This window comes from Oncorhynchus gorbuscha, linkage group LG03 (genome assembly GCF_021184085.1).
Source record: "Oncorhynchus gorbuscha isolate QuinsamMale2020 ecotype Even-year linkage group LG03, OgorEven_v1.0, whole genome shotgun sequence".
In the NCBI taxonomy this organism is placed as follows: Eukaryota; Metazoa; Chordata; class Actinopteri; order Salmoniformes; family Salmonidae; genus Oncorhynchus; species Oncorhynchus gorbuscha.
In genome coordinates this window covers 87136355-87163567 of record NC_060175.1, presented here as the reverse complement: position 1 = coordinate 87163567, position 27213 = coordinate 87136355, and the positions used below count along the sequence as shown (strand labels likewise).

General features: G+C 43.3%; 1 protein-coding gene across 2 annotated transcripts; it reads right to left on the bottom strand.

The window, feature by feature from the left end:
- Nucleotides 1-184: 184 nt before the first annotated feature.
- On the bottom strand, nucleotides 185-19619 carry LOC124032126 (DNA (cytosine-5)-methyltransferase 3A-like). 2 transcript variants are annotated; one of them, XM_046344251.1, is made up of 25 exons: nucleotides 19559-19619; nucleotides 17767-17915; nucleotides 16966-17111; nucleotides 16563-16785; nucleotides 14455-16262; nucleotides 13214-13385; nucleotides 12365-12424; nucleotides 11341-11408; nucleotides 10461-10610; nucleotides 9761-9844; nucleotides 9493-9645; nucleotides 9291-9398; nucleotides 9001-9136; nucleotides 8646-8756; nucleotides 8490-8531; nucleotides 8278-8357; nucleotides 8014-8126; nucleotides 7650-7918; nucleotides 7295-7440; nucleotides 6873-6963; nucleotides 6511-6659; nucleotides 6256-6341; nucleotides 4283-4352; nucleotides 3962-4080; nucleotides 185-3683 (listed from the first exon to the last, which is right to left on the bottom strand). In XM_046344251.1, the coding sequence occupies exons 2-25, from the start codon at nucleotides 17894-17896 to the stop codon at nucleotides 3542-3544; spliced, it is 4656 nt and encodes a 1551-aa protein (XP_046200207.1). In that variant the 5' UTR covers nucleotides 17897-17915; nucleotides 19559-19619; the 3' UTR covers nucleotides 185-3541. The 2 variants fall into 2 exon arrangements, with proteins under 2 accessions (XP_046200207.1, XP_046200208.1); XM_046344252.1 differs by having other exon boundaries at nucleotides 4325-4352.
- Between the last annotated feature and the right edge of the window lie 7594 nt (nucleotides 19620-27213).

Here is a 27213-nt window from a genome sequence, read left to right as displayed (position 1 = left end):
TGTGCGTTCTCGTTGTTAGTTCTCTGGATTATTGTGTTTGTTCCTTGTTGGAATCTTACTTATATCGGTCTCCTGCGCCGGACTCTGCATTTTTCCATTCACCAATGTCCTCACAACCACCCATAAGCTTTAAGTGCACACACACTATAATATAAAATCAATAAATTGACTGACAAGGACAAAGTACAAATAATACAATTTGGGAAGTTTATTTCTAATCTAACATGACTGTAGATGTGGGACAAAAGCTTTACATGCAGTTATGAGACTGTGACAACTATACATTAAACTAGTCTGTGGACAACTACACATGTTTTATACAACCTGACCAATATTAAACAAACCATGCAAGAAAATAAGAAAACAATTGAATAATATAGCACCAACAGGAGTCTAGTGAAGACCCTAATAACATGATACTTTTATACCAATACCTCAAATGTTATCAAAACATACAGTACACAGAACGATATTGTGAATTCCCTTTGTGTCATTAAAAAAAACAAATGAATAAGGCCAGCATCTTATGTACGTAAGTCACAGTCCAGAAGGTGTTCAACTGATGGTGCTTATTAAAAACAGATGGTAAGAAAAAACCCACTTTGGTATCGAGTATGTGTTCGGTCTCTGAGTTAAGAGAAGTTTGACGTCAGTCACCACACTGACCCACTTCACGAGAGGGCGGTATGGAACTGACAGACAGCATGAGAGGAAGGTATGGAACTGACAGAAAGCATGAGAGGAAGGTATGGAACTGACAGAAAGCATGAGAGGAAGGTATGGAACTGACACAAAGCATGAGAGGAAGGTATGGAACTGACACAAAGCATGAGAGGAAGGTATGGAACTGACACAAAGCATGAGAGGAAGGTATGGAACTGACAGAAAGCATGAGAGGAAGGTATGGAACTGACAGAAAGCATGAGAGGAAGGTATGGAACTGACAGAAAGCATGAGAGGAAGGTATGGAACTGACACACAGCATGAGAGGAAGGTATGGAACTGACACACAGCATGAGAGGAAGGTATGGAACTGACACACAGCATGAGAGGAAGGTATGGAACTGACACACAGCATGAGAGGAAGGTATGGAACTGACACACAGCATGAGAGGAAGGTATGGAACTGACAGAAAGCATGAGAGGAAGGTATGGAACTGACAGAAAGCATGAGAGGAAGGTATGGAACTGACAGACAGCATGAGAGGAAGGTATGGAACTGACAGAAAGCATGAGAGGAAGGTATGGAACTGACAGAAAGCATGAGAGGAAGGTATGGAACTGACAGAAAGCATGAGAGGAAGGTATGGAACTGACAGACAGCATGAGAGGAAGGTATGGAACTGACAGAAAGCATGAGAGGAAGGTATGGAACTGACAGAAAGCATGAGAGGAAGGTATGGAACTGACAGAAAGCATGAGAGGAAGGTATGGAACTGACAGAAAGCATGAGAGGAAGGTATGGAACTGACACACAGCATGAGAGGAAGGTATGGAACTGACAGAAAGCATGAGAGGAAGGTATGGAACTGACACACAGCATGAGAGGAAGGTATGGAACTGACACACAGCATGAGAGGAAGGTATGGAACTGACACACAGCATGAGAGGAAGGTATGGAACTGACACACAGCATGAGAGGAAGGTATGGAACTGACAGAAAGCATGAGAGGAAGGTATGGAACTGACAGAAAGCATGAGAGGAAGGTATGGAACTGACAGAAAGCATGAGAGGAAGGTATGGAACTGACAGAAAGCATGAGAGGAAGGTATGGAACTGACACAAAGCATGAGAGGAAGGTATGGAACTGACACACAGCATGAGAGGAAGGTATGGAACTGACACACAGCATGAGAGGAAGGTATGGAACTGACAGAAAGCATGAGAGGAAGGTATGGAACTGACAGAAAGCATGAGAGGAAGGTATGGAACTGACAGAAAGCATGAGAGGAAGGTATGGAACTGACACACAGCATGAGAGGAAGGTATGGAACTGACACACAGCATGAGAGGAAGGTATGGAACTGACACACAGCATGAGAGGAAGGTATGGAACTGACAGAAAGCATGAGAGGAAGGTATGGAACTGACAGACAGCATGAGAGGAAGGTATGGAACTGACAGAAAGCATGAGAGGAAGGTATGGAACTGACACACAGCATGAGAGGAAGGTATGGATGCTGGAGGGGAACAAGGGTTCAAAACCTAATTATTAGTTAAGAATCTCAATAACCCCAAATGATAAACAATACTTATGATTTCAGAATGTAGAGTAACTTGTTCTATGAAAGATGGTTGTGGTATATTTCAACAAACTTGCTGAGAGAGGTGAACAGAACACTGAAGTTAAAACCATCACTTTAACTTAACACACAGTTTACTGGTCATAACAGCACACGTCAAACACAGGCATGAAACCGAAGTGGGTATTTTGTGAGTAGGCCCTCCATGTGACCTTCATCAACACCCTAAGAACATACAAGGGAATTTTGAAATAGTTGCTTTCAAACTTACACGCTGCCTGTCTGATTTACTGAAAGGATTACGACAAAGTTTATGATGTATTCCTTTCCTCAGAGCTTTGTCCAGCTCCCTTTGAAATATTAAAGAATTAATAATTACAGGAGAAAAATAGTTCTACATGTGTTGTTCCTGGGTTTAAAACAATTGTTTAGTAGGCACTTGCAATTAAAACCGTTCCTCTGCCCACTGCTCCAAGAGAGAGGGAGAATGTACACATCTTACTAAGTAAATCAAAGCTGTTAGGACTGGCTTTCAGCAACTTTTTCTTTGAAGAAAATAAGCATGCAGGTTTATATTCACATGCTTGACTATATCACCCAAATTAATGTCTATAAATGGCAAGTGAGACAATGCAAGTCAAAATGTGTGTCCTGTGACCAACTATCATTAAAAACCTAAACATACTCTAGCACCACAGAGAGAGTAACAAGTTAAAATACAAAACAAACACTCAAGGCACATTTTCTGCCTTGAATTTCAGATTTTCAATTCTCAGAGGATCTTTTTTTCCAAACAAGTAACAAAACATGAGAAGGTTCAGTCATATTTACAAGTGAATATGATTTTATGACTATTTATAAAATTCAATTAAATACAGAAAACTGCAGATTTAAGACACAGATCAGTATTGAGGTAGATAGTGGGCAGGGTTTGAGGTCTGATCTCACCATCATTGACCAAATGTAAACAAAACATCAAATACATGATTGACAAACTTGAACTACTCCAGACAAACCGAAATAAACAAAAAGTGTCAGTGCATTCTGGGAATACTGTGATCATATGACCACAATGCATTGAAACAGCTGCTCATTAACTGAAAAGGAATAAGACAATACAGACAGTAGTACAAAAAGACTAATATGATTGAGGTCAGTCTGATAAACACAGGATAGTTTCATTCACTGAAAAGCAGGGAAGGATAAGTATACTGTTTTTATCCTCCCCTCTCCAACAATCAGCCATTTCATGTTGCTGTTGTCGTTGACAGTGCAGCATACAAGGAATGTGAGGTTCCTACTCACAGGCAAAGTAGTCCTTGAGTGGAGCGAAGAGGTGCCTGATAACTGGTACACTCCATGATCGGCCCAGTAGTTTTTGCCGCTGGCTCTGACCCATATTGTTGACATCAGTGTAATGCTTGGGAAAGCCAAAGATCCTGCAGGAAGGTCAATCATATAACGTGGAAAATGTTAGAATAATGTAAAAACAACCTGAGTGTAAGTGTATTTGTAGCAGAAAATACAGATTACATTCACTTAACTACCACACTATAAGACCATTGACTTTGACAAGTGAGAGCCGTATCCATGAACAGTTATGGTATTAGAATAATGGTAACTATAACAACTTCTAAACAATGTAATTACACTGTAATCACTTCTATATTCTATGCTGTCCACCCCTACCCCTTTACTCTTAATAATAAAGGCTTACTTCTCCATCTCTGTGCACCAAAGGGAGTCCTCCTTGCCATTAAAATTGACGGGTAGGGGTCCCATCTTCCTCTGTCTGATGGAGTTGGACTTGGTGGTGATGGTACGAACTTTGTTATACTATAAGGGAAAGAACAGACGGATAACAATCACAGCTTTAACCATGTTTCAAATATGAACATCCCATCTGATGCTAGAAACTCATTAATACATTTGAAAATATGCATTAGAATTAATCTGAACTTCAAACATTTAACTTCAACCTCTCTTGCCAGTGAAGTACTGATGGCTAAAACCATCTAGAAAAGCTTATTAGTGTTACTTTGGCCGTGCTTCCAAGCTCCGGACAATCCTGCAGGTTCACCTTGTCATCCAGAGAGGTAGCTAGAGGTCTAAGGAGATAAACACATACAGATGAGTGAACTCTCTGCCAAACCATCTTAAAGTAATTTTACTTTATGTCACACACAGTTGAGCAGAGGGCACGATAGCACCCCTTCCCTCTAAGGAGTCTAAGGTGAATGCACCAATTTGTAAGTCGCTCTGGATAAGAGCGTCTGCTAAATGACTTAAATGTAAATGTAATGTAGATGACTTGAACACAAGAAAAACAACATGATATTGAGTGCATGTGTTAGTGTTTACCAGTAGGCGTGTGTGTAGATGTGTCTATGTGTTAGTTGTATATACAGTTGAAGTCAGAAGTTTACATACACCTTAGCCAAATACATTTAAACTCCGTTTTTCACAATTCCTGACATTTAAACAGGGTAAAAATTCCCTTTCTTAGGTCAGTTAGGATCACCAATTTATTTTAAAATAGTGAAATGTCAGAATAATAGTAGAGTGATTTATTTCAGCTTTTATTTCTTTCATCACATTCCCAGTGGGTCAGAAGTTTACATACACTCAATTAGTATTTGGTAGCATTGCCTTTAAATTGTTTAACTTGGGTCAAACATTTCAGGTAGCCTTCCACAAGCTTCCCACAATAAGGTGGGTGAATTTTGGCCCATTCCTCCTGACCGAGCTGGTGAAACTGAGTCAGGTTTGTAGGCCTCCTTGCTCGCACACGCTTTTTCAGTTCTGCCTACAAATGTTCTATAGGATTGAGGTAAGGGCTCTGTGATGGCCACTCCAATACCTTGACTTTGTTGTTGTTAAGCCATTTTGCCACAACTTTGGAAGTATGCTTGGGGTCATTGTCCATTTGGAAGACCCATTTGCGACCAAGCTTTAACTTCCTGACTGATGTCTTGAGATGTTGCTTCAATATATCCACATCATTTTCCTACCTCATGATGTCATCTATTTTGTGATGTGCACCAGTCCCTCCTGCAGCAAAGCACCCCCACAACATGATGCTGCGACCCCCGTGCTTCACGGTTGGGATGGTGTTCCTCGGCTATCAAGCCTCCCCCTTTTTCCTCCCAAAAAAACAATGGTCATTATGGCCAGAGGACATTTCTCCAAAAAGTAGGATCTTTGTCCCCATGTGCAGTTGAAAACAGTAGTCAGGCTTTTTTAATGGCGGTTTTGGAGCAGTGGCTTCTTCCTTGCTGAGTGGCCTTTCAGGTTATGTCGATATAAGACTCGTTTTACTGTGGATATAGATAATGTTGTATAGATATAGATACTTTTGTTTCCTCTAGCATCTTCACAAGGTCCTTCTTTGCTGTTGTTCTGGGAACGATTTGCACTTTTCGCACCAAAGTACATTCATCTCTAGGAGACAGAACGCTTCTCCTTCCTGAGCGGTATGACGGCCGCATGGTCCCATGGACTTGCATACTATTGTTTGTACAGATGAACATAGTACCTTCAGGCGTTTGGAGGATGCTCCCAAGGATGAACCAGACTTGTGGAGGTTTACACATTTTTTTCTGAGATCTTGGCTGATTTCTTTTGATTTTCCCATGATGTCAAGCAAAGAGGCACTGAGTTTGAAGGTAGGCCTTGAAATACATCCACAGGTACACCTCCAATTGACTCAAACGATGTCAATTTGCCTATCAGAAGCTTCTAAAGTCATGACATCATTTTCTGGAATTTTCCAAGCTGTTTAAAGGCACAGTCAATTTAGTGTATGTAAACTTCTGACCCACTGGAATTGTGGTACAGTGAATTATAAGTGAAATAACCTGTCTGTAAACAATTGTTGGAAAAATTACTTATGTCCTAGCCGACTTGCCAAAACTAGTTTGTTAACAAGAAATTTGCGGAGTGGTTGAAAAACAAGTTTTAATGACTCCAACCTTAGTGTATGTAAACTTCTGACTTCAACTGTATGTTTACCTGTTCATGCCCGGGAGGTTTCCCCAAAAGTAGCGAGCTCTGTGAGCTGGGCTCACTTTTACTGCATCGATCAGGATGGGATTGCACTGGACACAGATGAGATTATTAGTCATTATGAAATGAATACGCAAACATACAGCCAAATGTATTGACCAGAGAGAGTGAGAAAGATCCAGAGAGTGAAAGAAGGAGAGAGAGACAGGCCTCATTGACCATTGATTAGCGTATTCTTATAGAAATACCTAGTATCTTTACCTCAAGGAAGCGACAGATGTCAGCCTTGTCATGACCGCTCATGGCCACCACATTTTCAAAGAGCCAGAAGAATGGGCGATCATCATCTTCCCTTGGCCTCATCATGGTCAGCATCCTGTAATATTCAAAGAACAGCCTACCTGTGCCCTCTGGAAACAGAGACAGAGAAAACCAATGAAACACCATTAAAACACGTTTACTAGGCCAATGGAAAGGTAAGCATGTACATGTAACAGTAGGCTACTCTGTTAACTGCTGATAAAACAATGTGAAAACGGACTGGATAAAGTGCTTCAGACATTTGCTCTCTACATTGTCTAGAAGAAGCACTCTTTTTACTTTGAAGTCAGGAGGTTCCTTACCAAATAAGCCCTTCCGAGCAGGGTTTACGCAGGCCAGATCATTGCAGGGGCTTCCTCCAATCAGGAGGTCAAAAGGACCCCATTCAGCCAGCTAAAGCAAACACACAGACACACAAAGGTCACCCTCTTAGAAGAAAAGGGTTCCAAAAGGAAAGGGTTGTACATGGAACCCAATGGGGTTCTACCTGAAACCAAAAAGGGTTCTTCAACGGGTTCTCCTATGGGGACAGCTGTAGAACCCATTTAGGTTCTAGATAGCATTATTTTTTGTAGAGAATGACCATAGGAGTGTGTGTGTTGTAATGTGTTTAACATGAATGTGTGTGTGTGTGTGTGTGTGTGTGTGTGTGTGTGTGTGTGTGTGTGTGTGTGTGTGTGTGTGTGTGTGTGTGTGTGTGTGTGTGTGTGTATGCTGAACTCACATGTTTCCTGGTGATGGTGCGTACGTCATTGATATGTTCTATCTGGCCCTGGTGTTTGATCATACCCACAGCAATTGAGTTCCCGCAGATCTCAGAGGCAATGTAGCGTTTTATGATGAAGCCCAGGTCTTTGAGCACCAGGTAACCTGCAGAAGCACAATGGTCATACACAGCCATCCAACACCATTAACCACACCTAAAAAAGACAAAACCCTAACATTTCTGCACACAGTAACCTGTCAGATAACAGAATAAACACCTGCCATTGCATACATCCTCATACAACACATCACAATCACTCATCTGTAACAATCTCCCCAAGAAGAATGAAAGCCCATATTGAGAATGTACAAACCTGTGGCAATCCCATCAAAGAGAGACAATACCCGGATGGGTCTGCGTTGATGTGTAGGGATGGAGGGATATATCCTGTGGGGTTGAAATTTGAGGGCACTGTTGTTGACGAAGAACTGTTGAACACGCACGCTCCAGTCAGGCCGTAGCTTGAGTGATCCGTTGCACTGGGATGGTAAGCACATGAAGCAGCTCCACGGGTCCACGTCCTTCAGTTGGTTAAAGGTTCCATCGCCAACCAAAAAGTTCAGGCAGTCCTTACAGAAACACCTGAGAGAGAGAGAATGACAGAGAGGATATGCATGTAAAAGAGGAAATGGGAGTGAAAGAAAAGAGGGGGAAATGTACTCTTGAGCCGTGCTTACCTGCAACAGCTGGCATTGCCACACAGAATGACCTCTTGGCCAGCACAACAAACAGTGCAGTAGGACTGGTAGCCATCTTTGTCGTATGTGTACAAAGTCTCAATAAAGTTATCCTGTAAAAGTTACAAGGGGACAGCTTTACCATGGGGATGAGGTTAATTAATGTCAAAAATCTTTCAAATGATAAGCAGACATGATCTAACATGTCTACGTTTACATAAATAAACTGAACAGTCATTAAAGGACTAGGAAGACGTAGTTTACCTTACACTTCTGGCAGAGACTCCCTTCAAACAGTGGGTGGAAGGTGTGGATGTGGGGGGTTCCACATGATAAACAGAATTCTGAGGTGATACAATAATTAATTGTATACATTAGTATAGTAAAATTACTGATTCCATTATATGCCATATTTCAAAAGCGCAGAGAAATACAGAGCAAGAAAATACAATTACAGCGGAAAGAAATCAAAATACCTTCAATTTTCTTGCCTTTCATAACCTCTTGTAGCATTGCCCCTATGAACAACAAAAAAGGAATTGAATTTATGTAAATATAATTATTTAGTGACAGAGTAATTAGAAAAACTGCACTCATTAATGAATATGGATTACAGTGAGTATAGGACTTACCTCTGCTGTAGACCTGATTCCCAGAGGATGGTCTCTTCTTATTCACATACTTCTTCTTAGCTGGGGGTTGGTAGTCTGACAGAGCTGAGTCTGAAGATTCTGCATTCAAATCTTTGGGAATGAAACAAAACAAAAAGAAACTGAGATGACCTGCTAATAGAAGTGTAAGTACAGTGTTACTACACAGGAATAAGTGTTACCCTGTTGTGGAAATATAATAGAAGCAACACAAAGCACTATGGGGTGAAGTTTCACCTAGGTACAGAGCTTGGTCATTTCCCCTCCCCAATCCTAACTTTAACCATTTGTGGGGAGATCACCGTCTAGGAGCAACTTCACTCTAAACCACACATACCTGCAGGGGCTGGGGGGTTGAACCCATCTGGTCCAGTGGGCTGGAATCCACTGTGGGCCCAGTCCAGCATCAACTTAAGCTCCTCTTGTTTATTCCCCGCTGCAAGAAAGGACTTCTCACAGCGTTCACCAGCCAACTGCATAGACATGAAATATGAGTGGTAAGTAATGTGGTGCTTGGTGGTATTATACAGTATGGAATATTGTGATATATATGTTAAGGTAACAAACAGTGATGTACAGAGCTTTACAATGGAATGTCATACAGTGATAAAATAATTCCAGCCCTACCTCAAGGACCTGGTAGAGGGCATCTTTGTAGGTGGGCAAGCTAGCATAGGAATTCTTGCAGAAGCCCTTTGCAAAAGCTCCAAAACGCAGAAGCTTCTCTGTACAGATCTGAAACACAAAACAAAGGAAGGATTCAGATCAAACATCAATCTGTTCTGCAGATCAATCTTATTTTTTACAACGAGTCAAGTCAAGTCCTCACCTCGGAAAACATGCCGTCTCCAAACCACTCTACCCGGCGCATGGATACAGGCGGTGTTTTGTTGGACTTCCAGAGCACCACCACTCCAGGCCACCAGGAGAAGCTCTTCACCTTTCCCCACACCAGCTCTCCAGTGGGGAAACCCTTCCCATCCTACAGGGTGAGACCCCGGGAGATGGAGGGTTATTCACATGGGTTTACATGATGAGGAAGCATGTTGCCATGCATAGCAAATATTTGTGATACTAATTGTCGTGAAAGTAGGAACCTGGTAATCAACGCCCTTCTTTGCTGCCCTGCGACTCGGAGTAGACACATTGGATGTTGATGTTTGATTCTCATTCTTCAGGGGCTGAAAATCAAAAATGTTTATGCTTGAATACACAGATAAAAATAGTCTGAAGACAATGACAAACACATTCACAGATTAACCTGAAAAATGTAAACAAAGACATTTGAAAGGGTGTCTAATGGGTGACTGCAATTGTAAATATCCGTTTATTTTTTTATTTTTTTACATGTAATACGCTACTCTGGTACTTGGTTTGTCAGCATTTATTTAAGCGACCCAATCCAGCTGACCATGGTGCACAATTGAGAATGATAAAGGCGAGGAAATTGGAGACTACCATGTCCATAAAAACTGTTAGAAGGGAAGTCAGAACGTTAGAATCCGAATCACAAGAGCCACGCAAACAAATGATGATGTGCCAATGACAGCCAAGCACACCTTTATAACAAAATATACATGTTCTGTTGTTTTGACAGTACTGCGCCTTTCACTGTCCCATTCGCCGGAGGTGCTCTCCTACAGGCTGGTGGGTGAAGATATAGGAGGACGGGCTCATTCTTATGGTTGGAATGGAATTAATCCATGTGTTTGATACCGTAGCCATTACAATGAGCCTGTCCTCAGGTATCTTTGCCCACCAGTCATCACAGGTAGGAGCACAGGTGAGAGTACCTACCGTCACAGCCTCAGACTCCTGGTCATTTTTGCTGTCGTTGTCAAGAACCTGTGGCTTGGCCCAGGCACCAGCACCAGCCTGAAATACAGCTCTCGCCTGTGGCTTCTGGCGTAAGCTGCTCTCCCAGCCATAAATGCCCCTAATGTTGCCCTGAGGGACAACACACATGCACACACACACATATTAAACACATCGAGCACCAACACACACATTTACGCATTCAAGCACTCACACACACTCACCTTCTCACATCCAATTACTAGCCCACTACTACAAACCATAAAGCAGATCACGTGAAAAAACTTGAAAGAAAAATAAAAAGATAAAAAAAGCTACTGATGAGGTTAGTTTGTTTGACAAGGGTGAAAGGCTGGCATGCACTTGTCCTAGGCATAGTTTAAGGTTTTGAATTCAAAGAATGTCAAATCTTAGAGAATGGTTGATTGGACAAGCAACAGCAGAGTTAAGCATACTGCTGACCTCTATTTAAAAAGGCCTGTAGAGAAAAGTTTACCATAATGTCAAGATTTGGAGACATCCATGTACACAAAAGATTCATGAACACTTTGCTTTGGTTGATTTGAAAGAATTATATTGTTTCCATTGTCAGGTGTTGTCACATGCAGTTTACTTGGGGTTTAATTTGTCACACATCCCCCACACTACAGCAAGGTAAAAACAAGCATAGGCTCCAATATCTATGTCTGTTTTCTACTGGGAAGCTCTGTTATGCGAAGTTGATTTATGAGTCCCAAGAAAACAATAACGTCACTCTTAGCTGAATCTTAAGTTACCATATACGTCGAATTGGTTCACCGAATACTGCCAGACATGAAATATGGTAAAGAAAAAGAAAGAAAAAAAGAATACTAAACATTACCTCCATAGTATTTGTCCAAATGACATCATCCTCAACGAACACAGTATGTTCTTCATTCTTTGGTCCATCTACAAACACAAATTGTATTAAACCAAATAACATTTGATTGTATTTTTTTTGCCTGAAATTGTCCAAAAGGTGAAAAGACAGCACATAGACAATTAAAGAGACAGGGTTTCATTGAAAAGCATTGAGAGAAATTTGAATTTCAGTTTACATTGACTGAATTGAAATGAAATTAACCCCAACCATGGGAAGAGCCGTAGGCGGATTGTGAAGCATTCTCTGGTAATGCGTCACCTGTACACTGCTTAAATCGAGTATAAAGGTCAAATACAGAGGTTTTTATCTTAATAACAAATCATTTCTTAAGTACCCTAGAGTGATTGTTTTCAATTAAAATGGTCAAGAAGAGCAGCAGGCCAAAACTCCATCCAACCAAAACAGGCTGAAAACAGGCTTTTCAGACAGTCTTTTCAAACAGCTCTTCAACTAAAAGGGCATTATTATCATTTTCACAATTTCACAGTATAATTTCAACCTCATAGCATGGAAATACATAGAAAACACAGGGGGGGGGGGAAATCACTGCACTGGGCTTTAAAGGGGTCAATCAGCAGTTGAAACAATAACAAAGTGTCGTCCCCACAACTGTTTCGGTAGAAATCTGAGGGACGGAGCTGGAGAAATGTAACCACTTTGAAATTCATAGACAAGTCTATGGATTCAAGGATGGACCATCCATGATATCAACAGTATCATTTTAAGGCTTTAAAGTGTTTGCTTACATTTACTTTGTTTACAAACATTGGAGTAAAACAAGCTTATATTTTGGGTTCTGATAGGAAAAGACAGTTGAAATAAGCTCATGAGGCATTTAGAAGTTATATTCTTCAGGAATCAATGGGTACATATCATTCATTTATAAGTGCAAATGTGGATGTAGCAACTGCTGATTTCCCCTTTAAGTGATCTAGATGATTACCAATGATCATCTTCAGTAACTGTCAATATCTTATCTTACTGATTATCTTCTGCAGCCGCACTGTGCATGGCTTCACTGTCCCATTAAGGTAATTCACCCCTGGAAAACAACACATTGATGCTTCCATTATTAACAGGTATCCTGTAATAGAAGTATGTGAAACACTGAATCAATGGACAGTGTAAGACCACAACCCATATAATACTGAATTCTGCCATCATGACTGCAATATTAGATGATTAGATGTGTAGCTGTTTTGGTGCTGTGTCGGGTGTCATGTCAAAATGCACTTTTGCTCTCAGGGCTTGTGCATACCAGACAATGCTAAGGGCACCACACACATGCAGAGATGATGACAAATGGTTTCTAATATGTGACAGTGCCCATGTCAGGGTATTTGCATGCACACGTTTTGAAATTCATATGAGAGGCATACAATTATAGCTAACTCAACCAATGGTATGATATGTTGATAGCATCCCCTCCATGATAATACCATCCCCTTTAAATAACAATAATGATTTCTCACAAAAATATATACATCTGTCTATTCAGTCTGTTAAACTTACACAACAACTTCTATAAGACTGTCCAGAAATGTAAACCTGAAGCATGCTCATGCTACACTAACCTACCCCAACAATGGAGAGCTGGCACCATCCTGAGCATCTCAACCCATTAAAGCTAACCCTTTCATGTGTTAATCCACGTGATAAGCTGCTTGCCGGTACACACACACAAACTAATGCTAAACTAAAATGGAACTGTACCCTTAAAAAAAGCATTTGAGTGCTCTTGTGGGTGCAACTCAACACATTATTAATATACTTAATTATTATATCACATTCTATTATATTTCTATCCCAGTCCCCTAATGAAATAACGTACCTGATGGAATCTTTCTGGAACGACCTCGACTTTCCTTCTTCCTGCCAAGCCCGTTGACACTGTTGTTGTCTGAGAGAGTGCTATCATTGGTAAGGTCTACTTTCTGAATGGAGTCCAGCTCACTCTCTGTCACACTGTCAGCGAACTGGTCAGCATCCCCATTCTTCACAGCCTGAGAACACAGACACAAATAATATAGATGCAGAGACTGACTGACTGACTGACTGACTGACTGACTGACTGACTGACTGACTGACAGACAGACAGACTGACAGACAGACTGACAGACACACACACAGCTTTTGGACAGACCTCTTGACTTTTTCCACATTTTGTTAGGTCACATTTTGTTAGGTCACTTAATCTAAAAGTGGTTACATTTTACCCCCACATCAATCTACACACAATAGCCCATAATGACGAAGCAAAAACAGGGTTTTAGAATTTTTTGCTAATAAAAAATAAAAATAAAACCCGAAATGTCACATTTACATAAGTATTCAGACCCTTTACTCAGTGCTTTGTTGAAGTACCTTTGGCAGCGATTACAGCCTCGAATCCTCTTGGGTATGACGCTACAAGTTTGGCACACCTGTATTGTGGGAGTTTCTCCCATTCTTCTCTACAGATCCTCTCAAGCTCTGTCAGGTTGGATGGGGAGCGTTGCTGCACAGCTATTTTCAGGTCTCTCCAGAGATGTTCGATCGGGTTCAAGTCCGGGCTCTGGCTGGGCCACTCAAGGACATTCAGAGACTTGTTCCGAAGTCACTCCTGTATTGTCTTGACTGTGTGCTTAGGGTTGTTGTGTGCTTAGGTGTACCTTCGGCCCAGTCTGAGGTCCTGAGCGCTCTGGAGTAGGTTTGCGTCAAGGATCGCTCTGTACTTTGCTCCATTCATCTTTGCCTCGATCCTGACTATTCTCCCAGTCCCTGCCACAATCATGCTTCATTGTAGGGATGGTGCCAGGTTTCCAGGAGTGTCATAGCAAAGGGTCTGAATACTGTAAATAACGTATCTAAAAAAATCTAAAACCCTGTTTTGGCTTTGTCATTCTGAAATGTTTTTTTATTTAATCCATTTTAGATTAAGGCGGTAACGTAATAAAACGTGGAAAAGGTCCAGGGGTCTGAATACTTTCCGAAGGCACTGTAAGTACATATATGGGACAGTACCAACGCAATAACTTCCATGCAGGCATGCATTGACATACACGTGTGTGATGCTTTTTATCTTTCACATACCTGTGTGAAGACTTTCTGAGCTTCAAGTGGGGGGCAGGGCATGGCTAAGAGGGTCAAAACAAGTTTCCTGAAGATGGTGGTCGACCCAGAAGCCTTCAGCACAGTGCTCCAATGTTGCTCCAGTGAAGGTGCTGCAGAGTCATTCTGGACCCCTCCATCACATCTGTTTTCTCCCTCATCCCCCTCTCCCTCATCTGCCAGCTGGTATTCCAGGAACTCCTTGTTCAGCTGGCTGATTTCCTCAGGTGAGCTGCAGAGCCCCAGTTTGGCCCCCAGCTCTCCCACAGCCTTCCCTGTCACTTTCAGCTTGCCCTGAGGGCTCAGTAGCTGGGCCATGCTCCTCAACACACCGTCACTAAGAGGCAGCCCCTCCGCCACGCGGGCTGTGAGCGCTGTGTAGAAGGACAGAGCCTGTTCCTGTAATAACTGCAGTGCTTCACTTCCTGTCTCTGATGACTCACACAGGAAGTCCTCCACTACAGCCCCACCCACATTCAGCTCTGCCCCTGGCAGGTGGAACTTTGTGGTCTTGAGGAGAAAGGCGTCACGTTCCTTGAGGAAGAGCACGACGGCTTGAGGACAGAGGAAACTGGAGGCATAGGAGCGCAGGAGGCCGCTGGCATCCTGTAGGATCTGCACCAAGTCAGCCCGGGCTGAGCCCTCATGGTGATGCAGTCGCTCCTGGAAGACACGGAGGGGCTCTAGGGCCTGGTCCAGAAACATGAAGATAGCCCTGAGTTTGGGGTCCTGCAGCTGTGTGCAGATCAGCTTAGCCTTATTATCTATGTTATCCTCTTCATTACAGGAGCTGAAGTGGGAGATGAGATCGGTCCACATTCCCAAAAACTTCCTGACTAACATGCAGAAGTTAAGGCAGCAGGTGGTGAGGGGAAGGGTGAGGCCATCAGTACCGCTAATGCTGGAAAACAGTTCCTTCAGGTTGTCATCCTTGGTGGAGCAGGAGGAGTAGTAGGAGTAGATATCTACAATAAGCTCCTGGGCCTGAGTGGAGAGCTCCGACACCCCAGCATGGCAGGCTGCATCAGCCACTCCATAAAGCCCACTTAGCACCAACATGTTGGTGTTGAGTTCCCTGAGTCGTGAGCATATTGGCTCTGAGGCAGAACCATTACCATCTGAGTAGAGAGCAGCGAGGTTAGCTGCAGGAAGCCCAAACCTCTCCAAGGTCTCCACCAGAGCTGCAGCTGTTTTCTCTCCAGCATTGTCATCATCTGGAGGCTGCAGAACATCCAACAGCCTGATGCAGTGCCTGGCTTCCTTTACATCAAAATACCCCACTAGAACTACAGAAGCCGTGTCAGTCTGCCCTAGCACCACTCCTCCGTACATGTATATGCAGTAAGGAGTCTTTTGGCAGGCAGACACTATGTCCTCTGGGTACTGTAGTCCCAGGACATACCGGCCGTATCTGTTAGACACTTGGTCCTCAGCCGCGGAGGGACCAGAGACACAGTTGGCTTGAATGAAGCGAAAGACCAACTCACTACAGGGTTGAAGGTCACTGCAGCTGCCCTGACTGCTTTTCCCTGGCTCTGGCGTTAGGGTGCCATCACTGGCAGCCAGGGAAAGCTTGCAGTGCTTCTTGGACTGTGAGTGACGCTTCAGGTCAAACAGACCTGAGTGATAGATGTTGAGGTTAAGATCGCACAGACTGCAGTAGGCATAGATCTCTCCCAGAGTGCTGGCCCCCACCCAGGAGTAAGTCTCCCTCCATATATCCTCATAAATAATACTTTTCCTTTGATACTTCCCTAAAGCTTCTTCCTCTGTGTCGGTTTCCAACACCCCTGTCGAAACAAGGAAAACACAAATTGATTAACACAAAAATATTAGCCTAGTGGTTAGAGCGTTAGACTAGTAACCGTAAGGTTGCGAGTTCAAACCCCCGAGCTGACAAGGTACAAATCTGTCGTTCTGCCCCTGAACAGGCAGTTAATCCACTGTTCCCAGGCCGTCATTGAAAACAATAATATGTTCTTAACTGACTTGCCTGGTTAAATAAAGGTAAAATAAAAAATATATAAAAAAATAAGGTCAGAAACAGCACAAATAATATTTCAACCCATGATATGTAAAATACTGAACACCTGATTGACTGGGACTGTGGCTGGCAGAACTGTGGCCCTTGAGGTGAAGTGTCTGAGGAGAATGTAAGCGCAATATGGCAGGCTGGATGTCCTGGCCTTGGCGAGCCTCTACAGGGTTATACACCTGCCCTGCCAGGTTAGCCTGGAAAAACCTCTTGAACCACTTCAGGAATATGAAGTTGGGCTGGAACTTTCCGTTTATCAGCTCCTCAACTGGAACAGTCTAAAGGGGAGGGATTTAGAACAATAAGCAGATACCACAAAGAAACTAAGGGAGAATCCCTCTGCCCATATATAAAATATTAACATATAATAAAAAAAGATATTTGACTTAAATGTGATGGACAAAAAGCTATGGGTGTAAGTAATTTATTTACGGAAACAAAATGGGGTGTAGTCAAACCTTGGTGACACCAGTCTTGTTGAAGCCAGCTTGGAGGATATTGTAGTTGTGGAGGAAGTCTGACGTGTCCTGGGCCTGAAACTTCACTGTGCTGAGGTCGATGCATCCAGGGAAGATCCAGTCCATCAGCTGGCAGTAGCAGGAACCTTCACACCACAGCCACACAAAAGAGGTTTAAGACCCTCTAGTAACCAGGGACAGCAGGACAGAATAGCCTGTAGTCTCCAACAGGTTAATCACGAGCTACCAGTAGCTCGCAGCCCAACTATGAGTAACAATTCTGAAAGTACATGCAATTTTCACATTTTCCACCGCAAACTGTCATAATAAAATCTCACAAGTATCAGACACTGCAAGCTCCCAGCTACCTTCTAATTAATGTAACACTGACATTATCCCACTCCTGATTGGTCACTATTGGCTTAAAAAGACAAACCGAACACAATATCTGCCAATTAAATGGCAGAGAACATGGTGCACTACTTTCTCTTGCACACTAAGGACCCGGGGAAGAGTTTGCAGGGGAAAGTAAGAGAAAATAACGTGCTTATTTAAAAGCTAGAAAATAATGAGTAGATCACAACAGGTTTAATTATTTTTAAAGTAGCTCTCATGCTAGAAAAGTTTGGAGACCTCTGCTATAGTGAAACGTGTGCTTTTCATCAGACATTAGAGAGAAAGGTACCTGTCCACTAAGTGTTAGGAGTCTACGTTTTTTCTATATGATAAAAGCATTGTAGACAGCTCTATGATTCTTGTTATAGCATAGCAATGAAGCTGTGTGACCTAGTGAGGCAGTACCTGAGCTTATGTGCTCCACCCGGGTGAATTTGATGTCCAGGGTCTTATTGAGCCAGTCCAGCAGTTCAAAACTGTTGCATTTCTCTGCAGTGGCATCTGGGGTCTGGTCCAGGTCCACATTTGTCGCCATTTTTTCTGTTATTTAAAAACTAACATAAAAATAGAGACGTTTCACATGGACATCATAGCATTTCTTTCAAAATATAACATTTGAACCTCTGTAATATATATTTTTTTAAGTACTGGTTTCAAATGTTGTACACCAAAAACAAAATGACAATCCTTCTGTATTTAAGCCTATATTTTCTTGGGTCAAATTTGTAATTACCAGTGTCACATTTTGATTTCATGACAACAGTATATCTGTCATCGGAAGCCATAACAGCCCCCAATCAGGCAAAAAGAAGATTGGGACCACTCTTTCATAGGAAGGTCCAAAGCTCTGTTGTCATATCAACTATCATACCTATTCCATAATTAAACCAACCCTGTTCCCCTTCAGGGGGCAGCATGGGGTATTGGGGTAGACAACAGACCAATGGATGGGGCCACTCAATCTTTTGTTCTACAGACAAAGGGCCGCTTGACTTTTTGTTGTTGTGTGGCAATAGTCAAAGGACAGTTCTTCTCCAAATCAATCCTACTATTTTACACAACATATTTCAGTGATATTAGGCTATCCTTTATAAAGTCCTAATAGTTGTACAATATTAAACAGACCCCTTTAGGGGTTCATCATAAGAAGGACTCGGAAAAGGGAAACTGCCAATGCAACGGGTAGTTTATTAGGTTTAATTATTGTGTAAGTATATGGGTGTGTTACATAGGCGAATTCAAATTATCAGATCCATGGGAGAATATTGCAGGCACACGTTTGCAAAACGTGCAACCCACATTGCTTTCCTTCCCTGTCTGTTAGTTCTGAGTACGACACGCTGGGTCATCACTAGTTACCATAGCCACAGTCCTAATTTTGGCTAAACACCGCCCCTTTCAACAATTTATCTTCTTAAAATTGGATTTTAAACCTAACCCTGGCCCGAACCACCCTGCTAACCTTATGCCTAAACGTAACCTTAAACTACAACCAAAAAGCACATTTTTGTTTTTATGCATTTTTTAAGATATAGCCACTTTTAGCTTTGTGGCTGTGGTAACTAATGTTAACCGCCAGCTGGTTTCATTTCTCCCCCTTCCTATGTGTATAAAGAACTCTCGCGGGGTAATTTTTGCCGCGAATGTTCCATGCAAAGGAAGAGCAGAGGAGTCTTTTCTTGATCTTTTCTCCGATACAGGTTACTGCCAAACATGCACACTGCAGCTCAGGATTTGGTAATACTGTAGCCTAGCTTCTATTGTCAACAAAGCTGTTGCCTTTATACTGGTGGGTAATCCAAGACATTATGACACTATAAACTACTGTACTTTTAAAAATCTAATCTTGTTCTTCAGCATTGCCCTCTAATCTAATATTCCCTAACAGACATGTAAACAAATACTGTAGGCCTATTAATTCTAAAAGACAGGGCATTACTTCTACTGACATTGTATGATCAAATACAGTAGGCTACAGTAACATCGGGGTAAGCATGCCAGTTCCTAGGCTGTTGACTTGTCTTTTGTGTCGTCAACCAGGCTTTGTGCTTTTGTTAATAGGTGGTAGTAGACCAATTGGCATACACAATGTTGGCTATAAGCAATAAATATACACGTAATCATAGCGTCACCATTCGTGTCGTACAGTGGAGAATGATAACTAGCGGCTTTAAAATATGAATCATGGGTTACCTACCTTTGTTGTCCTTCCTCCTGGTAGACTGCCACCGGGATGGAGAACCACGGGCTACTTCCCCAATACTCTCTGATGACGTCTCCCCAACCTGGCTATTCTGATTGGCGGACTGTACGAAAAGGGGACGTCCGGTATGGCTATACATACAACGGTAGCTAGAGTTAGAAAAAAAAGGCAAGGCCCGGATGTTGAAATTGTGCAAAATTATACAATTGTATTTTATTCGCGTTTGCTCGACGATTTATGGAAACATTGTTAAAAGCTTGTGCGTAATGTCCCGTTGGCGACTGATTGATCGGTGCAAACTTTATTGCCAGTTCTTGACTAAGTTGGCCGACCAGGGAAAACCAGTCGTGGGCTATAAAGGGCCTCGAGCACGACTGAAAAACCTCCTGAAAATATGGATATCACCATTGCTAGACTTGATCTGAAATAAATTTGAGTAGAGACCCCCCCCAGGCCGTGGCCATGGTATCCATGTAAGCCCTGGGGTGGTACAGAAGAAAGGGGGCCTCGACCCCAGGAGAAGGGTCCCCCACAACACCCAAGCACGGCCTGACAGCCTTGCGAAGCCTAGGGGAGTGATCTCCTCTGGGCCCCGAGGGACAGGATGGTTATTGATTCGGAAGAGCAGGAGGAGGCGAGCTTGTACAAAGGACCGAAGACATTTGTACACATTTTAAACAGCTTTTACAGTTTGGATGTTTTACAATAAAAATTATTTTATTCATGGTTGTTTCTATTGTTTTTAACAACATGTAATTTTTAACAAATGTAAATGTAATATTCAACTGCTGTGTTTTATGCTTTTATGCCATTTTATGTCTTTTTTATTTTATTTTTTATTTCACCTTTATTTAACCAGGTAGGCTAGTTGAGAACAAGTTCTCATTTACAACTGCGACCTGGCCAAGATAAAGCAAAGCAGTGCGACAAAAGCAACACAGAGTTACACATGGGATTAACAAATGTACAGTCAATAACACAATAGAAAATCTGTATACAGTGTGTGCAAATTAAGTAAGGAGGTAAGGCAATAAATAGGCCATAGTGGCGAAGTAATTACAAATGAGCAATTAACACTGGAGTGATGTGCAGATGAGGATGTGCATGTATAAATACTGGTGTGCAGAAAAAAGCAAAAACACATGGGGATGAGGTAGGTAGTTGGTTGGTATGGGTTATTTACAGATGGGCTGTGTACTGCTGCAGTGATCGGTAAGCTGCTCTGACAGCCGATGCTTGAAGTTAGTGAGGGAAATATGTCTCCAACTTCAGTAATTTTTGCAATTTGTTCCAGTCATTTGCAGCAGAGAACTGGAAGGAAAGGCTGCCAAAGAGGTGTTGGCTTTGGGGATGACCAGTGAAATATACCTGCTGAAGTGCGTGCTACGTGTGGGTGTTGCTATGGTGACAATGTGAGCTGGGATAAGGCTGAGTTTTACCTAGCAAATACTTTTATAGATGACCTGGAGCCAGTGGGTTTGGGGACAAATATGTAGCGAGGACCAGCCAACGAGAGCATATAGGTCACAATGGTGGGTAGTATATGGAGCTTTGGTGACAAAATGAATGGCACTGTGATAGACTGCATCCAATTTGGAGGCTATTTTGTAAATGACATCGCTGAAGTCAAGGATCGGTAGGATAGTCCATTTTACGAGGGTATGTTTGGCAGCATGAGTGAGGGAAGGCTTTGTTGCAAAATTGGAAGCCGATTCTAGATTTAATTTTGGATTGGAGATGCTTAATGAGTCTGGAACGAGAGTTTACAGTCTAGACAGACAACTAGGTACTTATAGTTGTCCACATATTCTAAGTCAGAACCATCCAGAGTAGTGATGCTAGGCGGGTGCGGGCAGCGATTGGTTGAAAAGCATGCATTTAGTTTTACTAGTGTTTAAGAGCATTTGGAGGCCACGAAAGGAGTGTTGTATGGCATTGACGCTCGTTTGGAGGTTGATTAACACAGTGTCCAAAGAAGGGCCAGATGTACAGTATACAGAATGGTGTCGTCTGCATAGAGGTGGATCAAAGAATCACCCGCAGCAAGTGCAACATTGATATATACAGAGAAAAGAGTCGGCCCGAGAATTGAATCCTGTGGCACCCCCATAGAGACTGCCAGAGGTCCGGACAACAGGCCCTCCGATTTGACACACTGAACTCTGTCTGAGAAGTAGTTTGTGAACTAGGCGAGGCAGTCATTAGAGAAACCAAGGCTGTTGAGTCTGCCGATAAGATTACGGTGATTGATAGAGTCGAAAGCCTTGGCCAGGTCGATGTAGACGGCTGCACAGTCTTTTATCGATGGTGGTTATGATATCGTTTAGGACCTTGAGCGTGGCTGAGGTGCACTCTTGACCAGCTTGGAAACCGGATTGCATAGTGGAGAAGGTACGGTGGGAATCGAAATGGTCGGTGATCTGTTTGTTCACTTGACTTTCGAAGACTTTAGAAAGGCAGGGCAGGATGGATATAGGTGTGTAACAGTTTGGGTCTAGAGTGTCTCCCACTTTGAAGAGGGGCATGACTGCGGCCGCTTTTCAATTTTTAGGAATCTCAGACGATACGAAAGAGAGGTTGAACAGACTAGTAATAGGGGTTGTGACAATGGCGGCTGATAATTTTAGGAAGAGAGGATCCAGATTGTCTAGCCCAGCTGATTTGTAGGGATCCAGATTTTGCAGCTCTTTCAGGACATCATCTGTCTGGATTTGGGTGAAGGAGAAGGGGGAGGCTTGGGCCAGTTGCTGCGGGGGGGTGCAAAGCTGTTGGCCGGGTTTGAGGTAGCCAGGTGGAAAGAGTGGCCAGCCATAGAGAAATGCTTATTAAAATTCTCGATTATCGTGGATTTATCGGTGGTGACAGTGTTTCCTAGCCTCAGCGCAGTGGGCAGCTGAGTGGAGGTGCTGTGTACACTGACTGTGTATATTGGTTCCTGACTTCCCTGAAAAGTTGCATATCGCAGGGACAATTCGAAGCTAGTGCAGTGCGCCACAGGATTTTTTTGTGCAAGTTAAGAGCAGTCAACTCTGGAGTGAACCAAGGGCTATATCTGTTCTTAGTTCTACATTTTTTTAAAGGGTACACTTATTTAAGATGGTGAGGAAGTTGTGTGATGAAATGACGTACAAAAATATATTTGAGCTGTTTTTAAAGGAAATGCAACAATACAACTTTTCCAAAAGAAAAAAAAAAGAACATTTCCTGAACTCATTTTGGGTGCTGGTACTGATTATATTTAGGCGCAGGAGCTCCACAGTAGTTTTGAGCTAACATTCTATAAGAGGAACAGGAGCTCAATCAGTAGAACATTTGAGGTGTTGGTACACGGCTCCGGTGATCTCCTGTCGAAGTCAAGCACTCGATATCACTAAGGTCAACATACAGCCTAGACCTAACATAAAAGAGCAGACTACCCTGAAATAAAAGGAAATCCAACAGACTAACTCAATTGAAGCAGTTCTTTGGGCATTGTAAAATGTACAACACCCAGGCTAAATTGCAAAGCCAGGCATTATTGACATGTCCATCCCGTGGTTTAGAAGATGGCAGTGCGTGCTCGGGGAGTTGGCCCGGGTTCTTGCATGTGGGCTATAAATGGACAATTTTGGGATGGATCATTAAATCATAATGAATCATATGGATGGACCAGCCATTTTTTTATTGATAAATTAAAAACCTTTGTCAGTCACTAATTGGCAGAAAGTAGACCCTAATTATTCAGAGTAGTATACTCAACTCCATGATATATGCACCTTAATAGAGTTGAGTTGCAGTGAGTCTGGGCAACTTCCTCCAACTACATCCAGTTCACCATCTGTAGATACTTGCAAAAAAAATAATTTCATGCTTCCCTTGTGCTTATGTTTGTGCTGTGTAATGCAAGATTTTCTTTGTGTGCTGAAATCTGAAGTTTTTTATTTAAAAAATAGCATTTTACGCGACTCCTGCCAAGGTAACCATTGTATGTTAACAGAGGAGCAGCCCATAATTGCACAGCAGATATTTTAGTTTGGGCAGGGGATGCATAGAATATATTTTGTATATAAAAATGATGTATTCCAAAGCCCCCAAAGGAGGAGCCAGCCGAGGACACAGGGACTGGAGACATCAGGGTCGCAGCAGCAGAGCTTGACGACGTTCTAAAGACTGGATACTTTTGTGGCTGGACCAAGGAAGCAGCAACAGGCGGCGAACTCAGGCAGAGGGACCGGGTGAAGGCCTCGGACCCGGAGACCAGGCCACAGCAGGGCAACCCGACAATGGCCCTGGATCACGAGGCCAGGCCGCAGCAGGAGGGCAGAGCTGGGCCCCACAGCAACGACAGGAGAGTGCTCCAAGATTGGAGTTGAGGTTGGCTGGATCGCCACAGAAAGGACGGGCGGTGATCTCAGAACAGCAGATGGCACGATCCCCACACCAGCGACAGGAGAGGGCCCCGGGACAGGACATGGCTGCACATTTGAAACTGGACCCCTGGTCCAGGAGAAACTGATTGAGTGCCCAGATGTTAGTGACTTGGGGCCTGACAGAGCTAGTGACGTGGGGCCTGGCTGGTCTACAGACTGTGATCTAGGGGATGTTACACATACCAGGACAGAAAGCTCTGTGCCTATTGGGATAGGAAACGTGGGCCTAGCATAGCAGGAAACTGTGAAACCACTAGATCAGGGAACTGAGGGCTAAGATGCTCTGGACCTACTGGATCTATAGGGGCTATAGACTGAAGACCTAGTAAGGCAATTACGACAGGACACTGAACACCTCGGAGAGGAGGGTCCCCCACGTGGACGTCAGGAGGGTCCCCACAGACACGTCATGCGGGTCCCCCACAGTGACGTCAGGCGGGTCCCCCACCACTAGGACGTCAGGAGGGTCTCCCAAGGCTGGAGCTTGCGGGAAGTTCAGAGGGGCTAGCATGAACCCCAAGCCTTAGACAGGCAGGTCCCACCAAGCAGGGGCTGACAGGGCCTGGACAGCAGACATGGATTTAGACACTGCAGCAGAGACTGGAAGGGGCTCCCAGGGAGGAGCTTGGAGACGACTTTGAACAGGAGCAGGCTGGACGTCAAAGGTAGGACTAGACAGATCCCACCATCCTAGGTCCAAAGAGGTCTGAGTGATGAGCTGGACTTTGCATGTACAACTGCTACAGGCAGAGCCCCCCACATTATGGACAAACTGACATTCTGAGGTGTCGGCTGGTGTAGGAGTAGGGTGCTCTCTCAGGGTGAGCTCTGGTAGCTCTTCCGTCCCTGTTGAAGGCTGTAGGACCACTGTGAGGGACACTAGAGCAGGTGTCCACTTGAACACAGTGGTAGGGTTCTCCCCCAGGGTGAGCTCTGTTAGCTCCTTCGTCCCTGAAGAAGGCTCTTTGGTCACTGTGATGGACTCCACAACGGGTGTCGGCTGGAGCACAGTGGTAGGGTGCTTTCCCAAGGTGAGCTCTGGTAGCTCCTCTTGGAAGTTCATCTGGTTGTGGGTGTGGTTTGGCTCGTGAAGTCATGAGCTGTTCCATCCTATGCTCAATCTCTTTTAGCTCCTGCTTGGCCTCAAGTAGCACCTCGGACCTCTCCCTGACAGCATGCAACAGTAAGAATATTTTAAGATAATACACAATGCAGAGTACAGTCAATAGGGAATTAACAATCAATGGAAATAGTTGGTTTTCAGTTCAACATCTGTTTAGAATCTGTAGGAATGTCAGGCCCAATTTTACTGCAAGGAATTCTAATTGGTCAACCACAGACTAGGGTTGGGGGTTATAAATTACATCCTGTCCCTTTGTTCTGTGGAGAAAAACTGAAGACAGGGAAGAATGAACATCTACTTCTCAGCATAACATTTATGATTTGTCCTTATTTTAACCTAAAGCATTTGATAAAGACATGTACATGTATAGTACAATATTATGGGGAATGGGAATGAGAGGGCTACTTATACCGTGTTGGAAAGGGAGCACAGCAGTGATTGGAAGAGGGTATGAGGCATGAGTTGAGGTGTTCAGAGGCTTGACCAGTGCAGGACAGGATTTGACTGGGAAGACAAAAAACAATAACACAACACACTACACAGTTAGACAAAAGAGCTAAGAATGAGTTAGTCCAAGCAAGGAGTAAAATCATTGATGTGTAATAATGTGATTGTTTTTGTGTATGTGATTGACAAAATTGATAAGGGGACTCACAGTGCTTGGAGAGGAAACATTCAATGTGCCAGTGGATGAGGGGGCACATGAGACATGGCTTCAGTTCATGTCAGGAGAGAGTTGACAATAGTAGTGGAGTGGAGTGGTCATCACCTCTTAATTAGGGAACAGGAGGGGGCTTAGCTGTAAATACAAATAGCAGATACATTCCATTACAGCTGAGCCATCGTAGGTTTGGACAATGTGTTTCTCTATGAAGGTTAACTCAAGACATCTCAAAATTCATAAAGTCAAACACAGACTGCGTATCTTGCCCACTTGACACATCAAAGTAGCCCAAGAAACGTTACCTGACAATAACTAACAACTGCAAGTAGCCTGATGGCACCATAGGTCCGAGAGTGGTGGGGCAATGTTTACCCCCTGGGGCCTGGAGTTTTTCTTGTTAACCTAACTAGGAGAACTCTGCACCCTATGAGGTATGACAGTGAAATGTTTTATATGGGCTATGATGGGACCAGTTTTTCCTAGTCAGGTAACATGGTTGTAGAAAAGGCCCATGGAGTTGGTGGAATACTCCTTTAATTAATTGCCATTTACTCAGCTGGGCCAGGGGCGCTTTAATTAGGTCAGGTGGAAATGTCCTACAGATCTCAACTCTATAAAAGGAGGAAATTGCCATCGCCTGATCTCGATGCTTTCTCTTCCCTAAATCCATCTGATCCAGAAGTTCTGTGCGTCCATGAATCCACGTAAGTCCACCGACTCTTACCTTTCATCTGAATGATCTGTGGTGATCGGGAGAGTGGGCCATTCAGTTATTGTTTATAGTTATCACCGCGGAGCGCGGCTTGGAGCGCACGCTTCAAACATATTGTGTAATGTGAATTGTTAATAATGACTGCTATGATTTGATCTTTGATTATTAATTTGATTGTATACATGTTATTTGTTTCCTTTGTGATGCAGCACAGACTACCAGTAAATATACCACTTTATGGTTAAAGGAATTCCTGCCTCAGTCTCATACATTCCTCTGTCACCTGACACGTGACCACCTGTTCACCTTCACTGTCAGTCATCCTACCTGTCCAGCAACCCACACAGATTCCACTAATCTTTCAATGGTCCTTTGAGCCGGATGATGACTGAACCAAAGACAGGTGAAAAGGAAATGGAGGCGGAGAGGGAAGAATTGTCTCCACTGGAAGGAAGAAGAGAGGAGGAGAGAGCAGCTGAGGGAAAGGTCTTGGAACAAAGGAAATATCCAGGAGCTAAGCCTAAAGCAACAAAGGCTTCATCCTCAACTACCAGCAGCACCAGAAGAACCAGGCAAGCACCTGGTTATCTTAAGGACTATGTGGTCGAGGTTCCGACATCAAAGGGCAAGCCCACCAGAGCTCAAAGAGTTGATGGATCAACTATATGTTTCAGCCATCAACCATCCCCTCTGAGCCAAGGACCGGAAACTGCTTTGGAGCAGGAAAGTGGTCTACGTGAG